General features: G+C 53.8%; 1 protein-coding gene across 4 annotated transcripts in view; it reads left to right on the forward strand.

Moving 5' to 3' along the window:
- Positions 1–14,987, forward strand: part of CNTN2 (contactin 2) — a 34,941-nt gene that overhangs the window by 15,274 nt on the left and 4,680 nt on the right. For 3 of the 4 annotated variants that reach the window (XR_004434398.1, XM_033200139.1, XM_033200138.1), the window contains 19 exons: positions 59–234; positions 445–540; positions 959–1,168; positions 1,458–1,557; positions 3,062–3,237; positions 3,678–3,814; positions 4,247–4,376; positions 6,073–6,223; positions 6,337–6,464; positions 6,802–6,977; positions 7,504–7,624; positions 8,145–8,303; positions 8,795–8,944; positions 11,164–11,234; positions 11,497–11,731; positions 12,091–12,203; positions 13,621–13,807; positions 14,161–14,273; positions 14,746–14,914. Coding sequence is in view for 2 of the 4 variants with exons in the window: in XM_033200139.1 (XP_033056030.1) it covers positions 59–234; positions 445–540; positions 959–1,168; positions 1,458–1,557; positions 3,062–3,237; positions 3,678–3,814; positions 4,247–4,376; positions 6,073–6,223; positions 6,337–6,464; positions 6,802–6,977; positions 7,504–7,624; positions 8,145–8,303; positions 8,795–8,944; positions 11,164–11,234; positions 11,497–11,731; positions 12,091–12,203; positions 13,621–13,807; positions 14,161–14,273; positions 14,746–14,914 (2,798 nt within the window). In the remaining 2 variants the exon portion in view is untranslated. The remainder of the gene's footprint in view (positions 1–58; positions 235–444; positions 541–958; positions 1,169–1,457; positions 1,558–3,061; positions 3,238–3,677; positions 3,815–4,246; positions 4,377–6,072; positions 6,224–6,336; positions 6,465–6,801; positions 6,978–7,503; positions 7,625–8,144; positions 8,304–8,794; positions 8,945–11,163; positions 11,235–11,496; positions 11,732–12,090; positions 12,204–13,620; positions 13,808–14,160; positions 14,274–14,745; positions 14,915–14,987) is intronic. The other variant, XR_004434399.1, reaches the window with a different exon arrangement.

Consider the following 14,987-nt stretch of genomic DNA (forward strand, 5'->3'; position numbering starts at 1 on the left):
CATCAGCCCTGCCACCAGGCAGGACTCAGAGGTCCCCTTCCTCCGTCCCCTGCTGCAGGTGGAAGATGAATGGCACCGAGATGAAGCTGGAGCCAGGTTCCCGTCACCAGCTGGTGGGGGGCAACCTGGTCATCATGAACCCCACCAAGGCACAGGATGCCGGGGTCTACCAGTGCCTGGCCTCCAACCCAGTGGGCACCGTTGTCAGCAGGGAGGCCATCCTCCGCTTCGGCTGTGAGACCCGCGGGGGACCAAGACACTTTGCGGGAGGGGGAGGGGGGCCAGGAGAAAGTACCCAGAAAGGACAAGTGACACCCTCAAGCCAGGCCTTCCTGACCTCACATGACATGCCTTAGTGAACTGCTGCCTCTCCGTGAAGGATGAGTCAGGGAGGGGCTCGCAGGCCAGGAGGACAGTGCCTGAGCCCCTGGTCTCTGCCTCCAGTTCTGCAGGAATTCTCCAAGGAGGAGCGAGACCCAGTGAAAACCCATGAAGGCTGGGGGGTGATGTTGCCCTGTAACCCACCTGCCCACTACCCAGGTGAGTCCAGACCTTGGGCTACAGTGAGAGAGGGCACAGGAAGGGCTACCAGAAATTTGGCAGAAGAAGGATGGAATAAAAGGTGACCCCTGCAAATGACCCTTAGAAGCACCCATTCCTGGGACCCTAATTTTAAATGATCTGTGTTTTCTTTATGGGTCTGTCATTTTCCATCTCTGTGCCCTGCTTCCACCTTCAAACTGGGTGGTCCCTGAGGGCTGCGATCCTTGACAGACTTAGTGCTCTCTAAGGGCAGGAATAGTCACTTCTTCCCTCTAGGTCTCCCCTTAGCCCCAGTTCAGAGCATGGTGGCTGTCAGGACAGGGCTTGCAGAACCCCACCAGCATGCTGGGGTCCCACCCAGAGTGGTCCTGTTAGCCCAGCACCCCCTGGTTTCCTCAAACTCCTCACATCCTAGGCTTGTCCTACCGCTGGCTCCTCAACGAGTTCCCCAACTTCATCCCGACGGACGAGCGTCACTTCGTGTCCCAGACCACAGGGAATCTGTACATTGCCCGAACCAATGCCTCAGACCTGGGCAACTACTCCTGTTTGGCCACCAGCCACATGGACTTCTCCACCAAGAGCGTCTTCAGCAAATTTGCTCAGCTCAACCTAGCTGCTGAAGGTCAGGCTCGGCCAGGCGTGGCGGGAGGGAGGGAACTGGAAGGGTCAGCCGGCATTGGGAAAAGGGTTTTTCCTTTGGAGATTGGAAGATTGGCTTGCAGGGTACTGATTCCAGGCCCTGGACCCCCAGATCCTCCTGCTTCAAATCCTCAGGCCCTTGCCCTAGGCCTCAGGGAGATTCCACACAGCTGCCAAGGCATAGTTGGCTCTGAAAGGTGCTGAGATCCCAAGCACGGTAGCACCTGACCTGGAGTCATCTGCATCTGATTTGTAAAATTCTCTCTCCCCAGATACCCGGCTCTTTGCACCCAGCATCAAGGCCCGGTTCCCAGCAGAGACCTATGCACTGGTGGGGCAGCAGGTCACCCTGGAGTGCTTTGCCTTTGGGAAGTGAGTGTGAAAAGGGAGGGGTACCAGGGCACAGTCTCTTGGGGGCACAAGTGACCCCAGGGTGAGGGCAGGCAGAGTCAGGGCTGTCATCTCGGTGTCCCTCACAGGGTCTAGCAAAGTACTGGGCACACAGTGGGTATCGACCACCACTCACTGGACACTAACTCTCTGGGTGAGGCACCCCATGTGCCAGGGGCCTTCCACGGCCAGAATCACTTGGTCCTCCAGCAGCACATGGCAGGCTCAGACAGCTTGAGTAACACCCAAGGCTGGAGGCAGGCAGCACAGTGTACAGACTCCAACCCCGTCTGCCTCGTTCAGATCCCAGCTCTGCCACCCGCAGACCTTGGGTAAACTGCCTAACCTCTCTGTGCCTCAGTTTCTTTATGGTGGTGATAATAGTACCCACCTCATAGGGTTGTCATGAGGATTAAATCAGTTCATATATGTGAGGTGCTGAGAACAGTGCCTGGAATTTAGGAAAGTGTTTGTGAACGTTAACAGTGATCTATTTGAGAATCACAACAGAAAGTGTTCTCTTTCTTGCACTCTTAGAAGAAAGATTCACTGGAACAGGGCTAAGCAAACAGCAGGTGCTCAATAAATGTTTGTAGAATGAAAGAAAGAATGTGATTTGTACTTTGGCCCCCTCCTCCCTCAACTATCTCCTGTGGTTACCTGGGATAATCTTTGCCTTGTGGGAAGTTTTGGGCTTCCAGAAAATCCACCTGAAAAGCATGTGGAAGGGGGGCCAGGTACAGTGGTTCACATCTGTAATCCCAGCACTTTGGGAAGCCAAGGAGGGCAGATTACAAGGTGAGGAGATCGAGACCATCCTGGCTAACACGGTGAAATCCCATCTTTACTAAAAATACAAAAAAACTAGCCGGGCGTGATGGGGGACGCCTGTAGTTCCAGCTACTCTGGAGGCTGAGGCAGGAGAATGGCGTGAACCTGGGAGACGGAGCTTGCAGTGAGCCGAGATAGTGCCACTGCACTCCAGCCTGGGCGAGAGAGCGAGACTCCATCTAAAAAAAAGAAAAAAGAAAAAAAAAGAAAAGCATGTGGAAGAGGAATATATTAACCATTAAAACTGATACCTCAGTCCGTTTTAGTGCACAGATTACTAATAGCTAAAGTCCCTTTGAAAAGTAGGGGGGCAAGGCCTGCCCTGTAGAGGCAACGGAAAAGAGAACCCATAAAGACCCAGTTCACAGGCCACTGTGGCGGAGGGCAGACCCCGCAGAAGCCCAGCTTCACTGGCTCGAGGGTTGTTGCAGGAGGGATGGGTAGAGGAGCCCTGCCTCTTGCCCCTTCCCTGCGTGTGCTCCGAGCCTACCTGGGAGAAGAGAGTGAGGATCAGCCAGAAGGCACCCTCTCTCCCTCTGTTCCTCCCAGGCCCAGCGTCTCAGGAGGGCCTGAGAGTCTGGGTATGAGGAGCTGTGGGCACTGGAGGGGTAGGCCCAGCTTAGCCCACACCCTCTGGCTTTGTCTCTCCTGCCAGCCCTGTACCCCGGATCAAGTGGCGCAAAGTGGACGGCTCCCTGTCCCCACAGTGGACCACAGCTGAGCCCACCCTGCAGATCCCCAGCGTCAGCTTTGAGGATGAGGGCACCTACGAGTGTGAGGCGGAGAACTCCAAGGGCCGAGACACCGTGCAGGGCCGCATCATCGTGCAGGGTACAGAGCCAGGGACACCTTCTCCGCCCCTCCTGACCCCCTTCCTGCCTTCACCCTTGTCCCCAAGGAAACAGACCCAAAAGTCAGGGAGGAGACTGGGAGGCCCCCTGCATGAGCCTGCTTGCCCTAGGACTGCACTGAGTCTGGGACCAGAAGAAGCTAGTGCTGTGGTCAGCTCAGAGCTTCAGTCAGGGGTGCAGAAAGCACACAGGAGGCTCCAGAATGATTTAAGTTGCGAAAGCAGCCACTGGCACAACCACAGAGTGCCACCTTTCTTGTGCCTCCTTCCTGCCCCCTCCTCTTTGTCCTCTCCGTCCCGGAATGCTGATGGCACCCTCTGCTGTCTGGCACAGGTACTGCTACCCTGATTTTCTGTTCCTTTTAATGAGCTGGAAGCTCCTCCTAGCTCATGCCAGGTTTTCTTTTCCGGGCTCCCACAGCTCAGCCTGAGTGGCTGAAAGTGATCTCGGACACAGAGGCTGACATTGGCTCCAACCTGCGTTGGGGCTGTGCAGCCGCCGGCAAGCCCCGGCCTACAGTGCGCTGGCTGCGGAACGGGGAGCCTCTGGCCTCCCAGGTAGGAGACATGGGATTCCTCCCACACATAACTGTCCTCTGCTCACTTGGTTCCCTCACCCCCCAGAACTTCCCCTGCACCACTAGTAGCCCTCTGGGCTAATTAGGGTGTCAAAGGGTGGTCCTAGGACCACCTGAGGACTTCTTCCCATCCCAGTCCCATGGCCACAGGGTGGGCCTGGATCCAGGCACAATTCAGCCACAAAAGAAGTGATGTGGTCCTGACTGGATCACCTCACCCTTCCAGCTTTGGGGAGGCCTGGGTAATCTGCATCCTGAGGTTCCAGGTGGCCCTGAGGTAGGACTGGACATACGAGCCATATCCTCTAGTGATTATCAGCCTAAAATCTCCACTGCCCCCACCCCTGCCAACCCCTCCTCCCTGTGGCTCCAGTGGTCCTGATCCCCCTGGGCTCTGGGCTCTTCTGCACAGAACCGGGTGGAGGTGTTGGCCGGGGACCTGCGGTTCTCCAAGCTGAGCCTGGAGGACTCGGGCATGTACCAGTGTGTGGCAGAGAATAAGCACGGTACCATCTACGCCAGTGCCGAGCTAGCCGTGCAAGGTAAGGGGCCCAGGGAGGCAGGGGACATCCCAAGGACATGCATATGGTGGCTTTCAGAGCTCTGAGTTTAGGTGCTTCCAAACACACATGCACATACCCTATAGCAATTTTCCTTGGTTTTCCAAGTTTCTAAGTAGGAGAACTCAGAGATTTAAGAAAGGAGATGAGACACAGGGTTGAGAGCTGCCAGAGGGCAGGGTCTCTGACTTGTCCCATGTCTGGCACACAGTAAATATTTGCTGCACTGAAAAAAAAACGGAAACCAAATCAATCAGATCTGTGTAACCCAACCCTTTCGGCTATGTGAGCTTTGGCAAGTTACTTAGTGTTTCTGTGTTTCAGTTTCTTGATTATAAAATATAGGCAGTAATAGTCCTGCCCTCCTGGGCTGCTGTATGGAACAAGTGAGATGAAAGAGGTACAGCATAAAAGGCCTGCCCATTTTATGCTGGTGCCTGGGAAATGCCAGCCAGTGCTAATATTTAGTTGTGTGATTTGATCTCACTGAGCCTCAGTTTCCTCATCCATAAAATGGACACAGTGATACCCACCACATCAAGTTTTAGTGAAGCTTTGCTAAGAAGCATTCATTCGTTCCTTCATCCATTCAACCAATACTTACTCAACACCTCACAGAGGACGAATACGAAAGATACAGTCTCTGCCTTTAAGTAGCTTACAATCCAGCAGAGGGAAAGAGACAAATAAACCCAAAATCAAACAGTTAAACAATTTCAGCTAGCCATCAAACATAGTATAAAGAAAATCCAGGCAGGGTGCAGTGGCTCATGCCTGTAATCCCAGCACTTTGGGAGGCAGGGGTGGGTGGATCACCTCGAGCTCAGGAGTTCGAGACCAGCCTTGGCAACATGGTGAAACCCCATGTCTATGAAAAATGCAAAAATTAGCCAGGCATGGTAGCACACACATGTAGTCCCAGCTACACAGGAGGCTGAGGCAGGAGAATCAATTGAGCCCTGGAGGCAGAGGCTGCAGTGAGCTGAGATTGTGCCATTGCACTCCAGCCTGGGCAACAGAGCAAGACTTGTCTTAAAAGAAAATAAAAGAAAATCCAGTAGAGTGATGGGCGTGAGATGGGCCTGTTAGATGGGGTGGTCAGAGAAGTCTTCTATGAGGAAGTCCCAATTAGGGTGTGACCTGAATGTTAAGGAGCCAGCCGTGTGAAGATCTGGGGAATTTCCAGGCAAGATTTACAGCAAGTGCAAAGGTCTGGAGGCAGGAAAAGACTTCACAACTTCAAAAGAGAGAGGGGAAAAAAAAAGGCTAGGTGATTGGAACATAATGAGTGGGAGAGAGAGTGGAGCAAGATGTGATTGGAAAGATGGAGACTTATTTGTGAAGAGCCGGGCTCCACTGAGTGTGAGTTGAAAAAGCTGTTCATTCCTCGCTGGGTGGAGAAAAGATTGTAGGAGGAACGTGCAGAAACAGGAAGACTGAAGTGGGGTGGCGGCGGCGGTGGGGGGTTGAGGGTGGGGGCTGGGGAGGGCGGTGTTGTCAATAGTCCAGGCAAGAGATTTGATAGCTTAGGCCAGAGAAAAAAGGGCTTGGTTCTGAAAGAATTCTGGAAGAGGTGCTGGTAGGAGTCACTCATGAGGTGGCCTCAAAGGGCAGGCCAAGTAACGTCTTCATCAAGGGTGACAGTACTTTTCTCTGTGGCTCTCCCCTTTCCTTCCAGCACTCGCCCCTGACTTCAGGCTGAATCCTGTGAGGCGTCTGATCCCTGCAGCCCGCGGGGGAGAGATCGTTATCCCCTGCCAGCCCCGGGCAGCTCCAAAGGCCGTGGTGCTCTGGAGCAAAGGCACAGAGATTTTGGTCAACAGCAGCAGGTACCACCCACACCCCACCCTGCACAGTTCCTGCTCCGCCTCGTTAGGAGGCTAATTCCCCTCATATGACAACCATCCCTGAGTTGGGCACATCTGCTTTGTCCTTGCCACAGAGTGACTGTAACTCCAGATGGCACCTTGATCATAAGAAACATCAGTCGGTCAGATGAAGGCAAATACACCTGCTTTGCTGAGAACTTCATGGGCAAAGCCAACAGCACTGGAATCCTGTCTGTGCGAGGTGAGGGCTGCCATGTGGGTAGGCCGGGGGCTCAGCCTCCTCAGGGTACTGTCCTCCCGGTCATCCTGCTCCTGTGTCCCACATTGCTCCTAGTTTGGTGTCGAGGCCACCCCCGGATTCAGTTTCGCTTGGGACCACCCCCTGGCCACCATCGAGACTCCAGTCATGCTTCCCTGCCTGCCACACACTCATGCAGTCCTGGGAAGTTGGGACATGTGGGTCACACCGCCTCTTCTCTTTGCTGGACCTTAGGACAGAGCCTCTCAGCCGGCTCTGCGGCCCCTGCCTGTGCCCGTTTCCTCCCCCATCCACCCAGGGGCCTTGTTTTACTTGGCAGATGCAACCAAGATCACCCTAGCCCCCTCGAGTGCTGACATCAACTTGGGTGACAACCTGACCCTACAGTGCCATGCCTCCCACGACCCCACCATGGACCTCACCTTCACCTGGACCTTGGACGACTTTCCCATCGACTTTGATAAGCCCGGAGGGCACTACCGGAGAACCAATGTGGTGAGGCCTACGGCCAGAGCCCCATGGCTTCTCCCTCTTTCCAGAGAGACAGGGGCCCCAGGATGTCCTAAGCCATCCCCACCTTTAAGTCCCCCATAGCCTAAGCGTCCCCATTCCCTCAAGCCCACGCATGGCAAACTCATCCTTGGATGAATAGCCATCCTTCCTGGATTCCACCCAGGGATCATGCCTATAGGAGAGGGTTAGGGACAAACGTGGAATTGTGGGCAGCCACCAAGACACTCCCACTACTGTTCTTGTTGGCCTGCCCCCTAGGGCAAATGACATTATTAATGTGGACAGTCATTGACTGTCTCCTGAAACAAACTTTGTTGTTTAGTCCCCAGTGGTTCTAAGTGATGAGTCATGATTCCTCCCATTGAACAGACAGGAAAACTGAGATCCAGCGGGGTCCATGGATGTCACGGAGTAGGGGACTCCCAAGCTCTGCCTCATGTCTCATAGCCTGCTGCACGGGTCAGGGCCGGTGCTCTGACCTGCCGCCCCTAACTGTCCCCATGTACAGAAGGAGACCATTGGGGATCTGACCATCCTGAATGCCCAGCTGCGCCATGGGGGGAAGTACACGTGCATGGCCCAGACGGTGGTGGACAGCGCATCCAAGGAGGCCACAGTCCTGGTGCGAGGTGAGGGGTTTCCCACCTCTACCCCTACCACAACTCCCTTAAAGCCCAGCTGGGCTGTTCTGACCTGCTCGCCCCATCTCCCCTCCCCTCCCTCAAAGCTGTGGGGAAGGGCTTCTGGCGGAACTCCTGTGAACTGGATATATCCTACGGTTCTTCACAGGACCTAAATGATCAGGACATTTTTCTTCCAAAGCCAAAGTTTAAAAAATCCACTCCTAAACACATCCCAAGACAGGAGTGCTTTACTCAGCCCTGAAGTTTTCAAAGCCTAGTGCTGGGAAATCTATGCACCTCTCCAGCCTTGAGCCCCCCAGCCTTGAGACACATCCCTCCACCCTCCAACTGGCACCCGCCCCAACTGCCCACATCCCTTGCCGGCGCTCCCTCCTGGGTGTGTGTTTACTGCGCCCTCTGCTGACCTGTCTTGGTACTGTACCAGCTCAAGCCTGGCTGGGAGGAGGTTGGCTCAAATTGGAAGCTGCCCAATTCTGACTCACTGTGTTCTGACCTCTTGGTGCAGGTCCGCCAGGTCCCCCAGGAGGCGTGGTGGTGAGGGACATTGGCGACACCACCATCCAGCTCAGCTGGAGCCGTGGCTTCGACAACCACAGTCCCATCGCTAAGTACACCCTGCAAGCTCGCACTCCACCTGCAGGGAAGTGGAAGCAGGTTCGGACCAGTAAGTGTGACCCCACCCGGGTCAGTGCTGATGAGGCTTGGCTGGGTGTAGGAGGTAGAAAGGGTCAAGGGTTGGGGATCAGGGGTCTGAGGGCCAGGGCTGAGCCTGATTCAAAGAGGGACAAGCTTTGCCCTCTGCCAGCAGAGAGCATGCAGGCAGGCAGGAAGACAGTCACATAGGAAGTAGGACAGTCGGGAAAGAGTTAGAAGAGGAGGCGCTTGGTCTATGCCCTTGAAGAATTGGTAGGATTGTTACTGGAGCAATGAAAATATTCGTAGGGGCGTGGGGGTGCACACAGCAGTAGCAGAGGTACCAAGATAGGGAAATTGAGTAGTTTTTCAATAATTTCTGGAAAAGGTACTGAGTGCTTAGTATATGGCAAGTACCGAAGTGCGGGCTGGGTAGATAAGTGGTGATTCAGGCCAGTGCCTGCCCACTGCATCCAGATGAATAAGAAAATGCTGGAACATGGACTCCCTGGTGCCTTGCAGAACCTGCAAACATCGAGGGCAATGCTGAGACTGCACAGGTGCTGGGCCTCACCCCCTGGATGGACTACGAGTTCCGGGTCATAGCCAGCAACATTCTGGGCACTGGGGAGCCTAGTGGGCCCTCCAGCAAAATCCGGACCAAGGAAGCAGGTGAGAGTCCTGTGTGTCCCAGAGAACTATCATCAGGGCAGAGACCCTGGCACCACTTATAGGAAGTGCCACGCCAGCCGCAGTTACGCTGAGTTCCAACCCTGCTCACAGGCTTCAGACTCTCACAAAACAGACGAGGACAGAACACCAAGTTGGGACCAGGCCCACCGCATGGACAAACCATCTAGTCTAAACTCCTCATTTAAAAACTGATCAACCTTACAACTGCATGCGAATCTATAAGTTTTTTAAGTTTAACTTTTAAAAGTGGAAAAACCAAAGTTCGGAGAAGGAAAGAGTCACATTGACATAGCTTGGACTTGAACCCAGGACCATGGGGTGGTAGACAGATGTCCTCCTGGAAAAGTATGCACTACAGAAATCAGTTAATGCTGGCCGGGCAAGGTAGTTCACGCTTGTAATCCCAGCACTTTGGAAGGCAGAGGCATGCAGATCACCTGAGGTCAGGAGTTCGAGACCAGCCTGGCCAACATGGTGAAACCCCATCTCTACTAAAAATACAAAAATTAGCCAGGCGTGGTGACACACACCTGTAAATCCCAGCTACTCGGGAGGCTGAAGCAGGAGAATGGCTTGAACTCGGGAGGTGGAGGTTGCAGTCAGCTGAGATCGTGCCACTGCACTCCAGCCTGGGCGACACAGCGAGACTCCATCTCAAACAAAAAAGAAAGAAAGAAAAAAGAAATCAGATGATGTGAAAGATATGTGTGTGTGTGTGTGTGTGTAAGTATGTGTGTTCTGTGCAGGGGGCTAGAGAAGCAGCCAGTGTCTCCAAGCCCTTTAGATGATTTCTTTGGGAGCAGATGGAATGAATAACCTGCCCACAACCCTCAGCAAAAAGCATGTGGGTGTCAGAACTTGAGGGGAAGGAGGGGGAGAAGAGAATCCAGGAGAGAGTGGGGGAGGCACAGGCTCCAGTCAGCATCTGCTGAGAGGCTCCTGCCCATCTCCAAGCCATTCGCAGGGGAAGGCCTGGAATGAGAGCCCTGGGATCCTGGGACCAGGGGCATAGATTCAGGACCCTGCCTTCCTTCCTCTCACCTGCCCAGACCTGTTGCACTGGATGTGTAGTGAGGGTCCATCTTCTTGTCTCCCTGAAACATGTTCTCCTACATGCCCCAAACGAACTCTCCAGGCCCTTTTTCCAGAAACACTCAACATTTTTAGCTGGTACCTCTTCTGAGCAAGAAATTCCAAAGGGAACACTTTGATTGATCCTGAACTTCTTGGAGGGTCAAGTGTGGAGAAGGGAGGGGACTCCTTTATTCTATTAATAGTATCCCAGGAGCTGAGGAGCGCAAAGACAGTTGTGAGGCAAAGGAAACATGACGGGCTTTAAAATCAGAAGGACTGAGATCAGATTCCACCTGTGTCATGTATTAGCTGTGTGACCTTAGGCAAGCCGATTAACTACTCTGGGCCTCAGTCTTTCCACCATGAAAAGGGCAATAATAACACTCACCTCACAGGATCAAATGGCCAATGTGTTTAGGTGCCTCTTGCAAATTACAGGGCCCTAAACTATTGTCATCAGAAGCAAGTGAAAAATCTCCAGCTGCTGGATTCTCTGCGAAAATATTTTGACCCCCAGCCAAGTTACTCTCTGCTAAGCTACAGGAGCTGATGAAATAAATTCTTGTTTTAATATCAGCCTTGTTTAATACTAGAGACAATTAGGAGATTAAATCTGCAATAAAAAGAAAAATAGTAATATATCACCCTGGAGCCCAAAAGTAGTTTGTTTTGTTTGTTTGTTTCTTTGCATTAACTGCAGTTTTGGGTTATTTATTCCCCTTATTTTAAAGCAAACGAGAGTTGGTCTCTGTGATTTAGTTTAAGTTGATGGAGTAAGGAGGACAATGATCGTGTGTGCATCATCCGCTCTATGCTAACCATCGTCCTGTTTAATTTCATTCTCATTACGGCCTCTGAGAGAAACATGATTATCTCCATGGAGAAGAGAGTCAGAGGCGCAGAAAGGTTAAGTAACTTGCCCAGGGAAACACAGCTAGTAATGGCAGAGGTGGGATTTGACTGCCTGACTCCAGAGCCTATGTTCAGAGAGACCATTGGAGGACAACCCAGGGCCCAGTTGAAGGGGTTCCCCATCTTACGGTGCTCTACAGGCACAGGCTCAGGGCTTTCCTTTCTTCCCTGCTCATTAACAAGCCGTATCGGTGTCTCTTGGCGCTTGACAGCCCCCTCGGTGGCACCCTCAGGACTCAGCGGAGGAGGTGGAGCCCCCGGAGAGCTCATCGTCAACTGGACGGTAAGGCGGAAGAGTCAGATGTCCTCCTCCCCGCTGACTCCTCTCCTGCTTGAGCAGTTGCAGAAAGAACCACTGCACAGCTCTGACTCAAACGCGGACAACTTCCGGTCCCCCTCCCACGCACCGGCTGCCCCTCACCCAAATCCACGCTGCAGGCGCAGGCGTCCAGGGCCGCCACTCTTGGCAAAGGTTGGGTGGGGCCAGGGAACGGGCAGGGACACGTGCCGCGGATCCTCGCCCATGCCACGCTCTTGCCTCTCAGCCCATGTCACGGGAGTACCAGAATGGAGACGGCTTCGGCTACCTGCTGTCCTTCCGCAGGCAGGGCAGCACTCACTGGCAGACCGCCCGGGTGCCCGGCGCCGATGCCCAGTACTTCGTCTACAGCAACGAGAGCGTCCGGCCCTACACACCCTTTGAGGTCAAGATCCGCAGCTACAACCGCCGCGGGGAGGGGCCGGAGAGCCTCACTGCACTCGTGTACTCCGCTGAGGAAGGTGGGCTGCCCCCGGGCCCACTGCTCGTCCCTACCCCAGCCACTTGTCCACAGGAGTGTGGGGTGGGAGGACGCTACTCATCTCCCAGCTCAGTTCCATAGGAGGAGGTTGAGAGGACACTTGGGTTCCACACCACTGGCCTCATTTCCAGTTCTTGCTACCTTGTCTCCCTTCGGGGTTAGGAAAAGGGAGGCTCTCTGGGAAGAGAAGTGGGTCCTGGAGCATTGCTTGGGGGGCTCCCACTCGGCCTTCATCCTAAGCCCTGGGCTTTCCTCCAAAATCTTAAGCAAAGGCAATCCTGGTTGGGGGGTGCCCCGGGGGGTCCTGGGAATCCAAACCCATTCTGTATTGGTCCCCAGAGCCCAGGGTGGCCCCTACCAAGGTCTGGGCCAAAGGGGTCTCATCCTCAGAGATGAACGTGACCTGGGAACCCTTGCAGCAGGACATGAATGGTATCCTCCTGGGGTATGAGGTGAGCACCAACCTGTGGCTTGGGAGAGGAAGGGGTGCTGGGGCTTCAAAGCCAGGTGGGAACAACTTGCAGCTTACTAATCATTCCTCCTGGTGTCCCTGGTTCACTGACATGGCAAACTGAGCATCCAGTCTATGCAGCACTGTGGATGCAAATTTCACTAAGACCTCAGGGCAGGCCAGGCGCGGTGGCTCGTGCCTGTAATCCCAGCACTTTGGGAGGCTGAGGCAGTGGATCTCCTGATGTCAGGAGTTTGAGACCATCCTGGCCAACATGGTGAAACCCTGCCTCTACTAAAAATACAAAAATTAGCTGGGTGTGGTGGCCCATGCCTGTAATCCCAGCTACTCAGGAGGCTGAGGCAGGAGAATCACTTGAGTTCAGGAGGCAGAGGTCCAGTGAGCTGAGATTGCGCCACTGCACTCCAGCCTGGGCGACAGAGTGAGACTCCATCTAAAAAAACAAATAAATAAATAAAATAAATTTTAAAAACCATGGCTTATGCCCACTGGGGAAGACAGACCCTGGAGGCAGCCTTAAAGTAAATGCTTGGCTAGAGCCAGCACTGGAAGCTGGGAGGGTAGAAGGAATGGGTTCTGGGAAGGGGCATGGCCTGCCCCTTTCATGCCAGAGCCCATTCAGACTGCCCTATCCAGGGGTGCACAGAGAACAGCCTGAGCCACTCTATGGACAGTTGAACATCCTGTCTCGGGGGAACTTGGGGCCCAGCAGTCTGGCCTGAGTACTGGGTCCACTGAGAACTCCACACAGGGGTACCTGTGGAGCAGATGGAAAGTGAAAGGAAGAAAGAGGGAGAGAAAGAAGGAAAAGCAAGAAAGAATCATCAGGCTGGGCCTACTAGTGATAGCACAAATTCATTCCAGTAGAGTACTCTAGATTTCAGCACAATAGCTTAGGCAAGCCACAGTGTGGAGATAATTCCAAACTCTGCCCTTGATTTGAAAGCATGTTTAGCAGGTCTTCATGTTATGATTACCATGAAAATGGGTTTGCATGTATTAGGCAGCCTTCAGAAGCTTGCTTGGGGCCGGGGGGACTACTTTGCAGTACAAATAAGCATTTTCTATCCCTTAGCAGAATGCCCTCAGTGGCCCCCCAAGTTGTTGAAATGAGATGGGTTCCAGCAGGCCATTGCTAGGTTGAGCCTGTGCCACCGGCTCCCTGCCTGGCCCATGTCTTGAGCACCTTCCTTGAACTAGGCACCAACAGACAGCAGGGACTCACACCCACACGGCCCTGCTCTCTGGGTGCTCATGATCTAGTGTCCAGGTTCTGAGGCCTGAGTCTGGGTCACAAGGACCAGGATGAGCAAGAGAGGAACAGAATATGGGGGGCTGGGGCAGCCCTGAGATCCTGGGCTTGACTACTACCCCTTGGGTACCCCCGCCTCCTTCAGATCCGCTACTGGAAAGCTGGGGACAAAGAAGCAGCCGCGGACCGAGTGAGGACAGCAGGGCTGGACACCAGTGCCCGAGTCAGCGGCCTGCACCCCAACACCAAGTACCATGTGACTGTGAGGGCCTACAACCGGGCTGGCACTGGGCCTGCCAGCCCTTCTGCCAATGCCACAACCATGAAACCCCGTGAGTCTCTCTGCCTGGGGTGGGGGTAGGGGAATATGTTGGCGGGTGGGTGCCTCTGGGATCACTCTTTCTCCAATGGTAAGACAAATGCTCTAGCCCACCAGCTCTGGGCTGGCCAGAAATTAGACAGCGAGCCTAATGGAAATAAGAGAATGGAATTCATGACCTCTGAAGCATCTCACACTTCTCCAACCTTTGGATTTTTATGGGCTTTGTTTCGTGGGCATGGGTGACAGAATGTGCTGGGTGTAACTGCTAGAGGCAAACATCCAGAGAAGGGCTGGCTAAAGGTGAGGGGGTGCGGGGTGCCAGGGAAACGTTTGGACATCTCTCCAATTCTTCCTCTGTGGCAGCTCCGCAGCGACCTCCTGGCAACATCTCCTGGACTTTCTCAAGCTCCAGTCTTAGCATTAAGTGGGACCCTGTGGCCCCTTTCCGAAATGAGTCTGCAGTCACCGGCTATAAGGTGAGGAAGGGATCAGCTAGGCCCAGAATGGGAAGGAACAGCTCCTCTGTGTTTCCAGTGAACATAAGCAGCAACAATTTATAACAAGAGGCATCTGAGTGAGACATAAGCAAAGGGTTTGTGACTGTGAGAATGAAATTCATGAACGATTCTCTCGGTAACTCGCAGTAGGAACTATAAAAACAGGGGCAGATGGTGTCACTGCAGAAAGGCAGAGTTCACAGGAGCAGTGATGGACTATGAGGATGGAGTATGGGGGTTCTCCTAGCTTCAGGAGTCTACAGAAACAGTTCAGTGGCCTGCAAGCTTTCCTCCCACCAATGAGGAGCTTTGTCAATGGGAAGGAGGGGTGAGGAGGCTGGACCGCAAGGGCCCAGAACCATCGGGGCTCCTCCCAGTACCTAAAGCTGGGGAGGACTAAACGATCAGCCCTGGTGTCAGGAAACTCCACCTGGAAACCTCCTTCCCACAGATGCTGTACCAGAATGACTTACACCTGACTCCCACACTCCACCTCACCAGCAAGAACTGGATAGAAATCCCAGTGCCTGAAGACATTGGCCACGCCCTGGTACAAATTCGGACCACAGGGCCTGGAGGGGATGGGATCCCTGCAGAAGTCCACATCGTGAGGAATGGAGGTGCTGCCCCTCCCCTGCCCTTACCCCCTCGAGAGGACCAGGGTCCACCCAGATGCCTGAGGGGATCATTCCC

The sequence above is a fragment of the Trachypithecus francoisi genome, unplaced genomic scaffold, assembly GCF_009764315.1.
Source record: "Trachypithecus francoisi isolate TF-2019V2 unplaced genomic scaffold, Tfra_2.0 Lachesis_group5, whole genome shotgun sequence".
Taxonomy (NCBI): Eukaryota; Metazoa; Chordata; class Mammalia; order Primates; family Cercopithecidae; genus Trachypithecus; species Trachypithecus francoisi.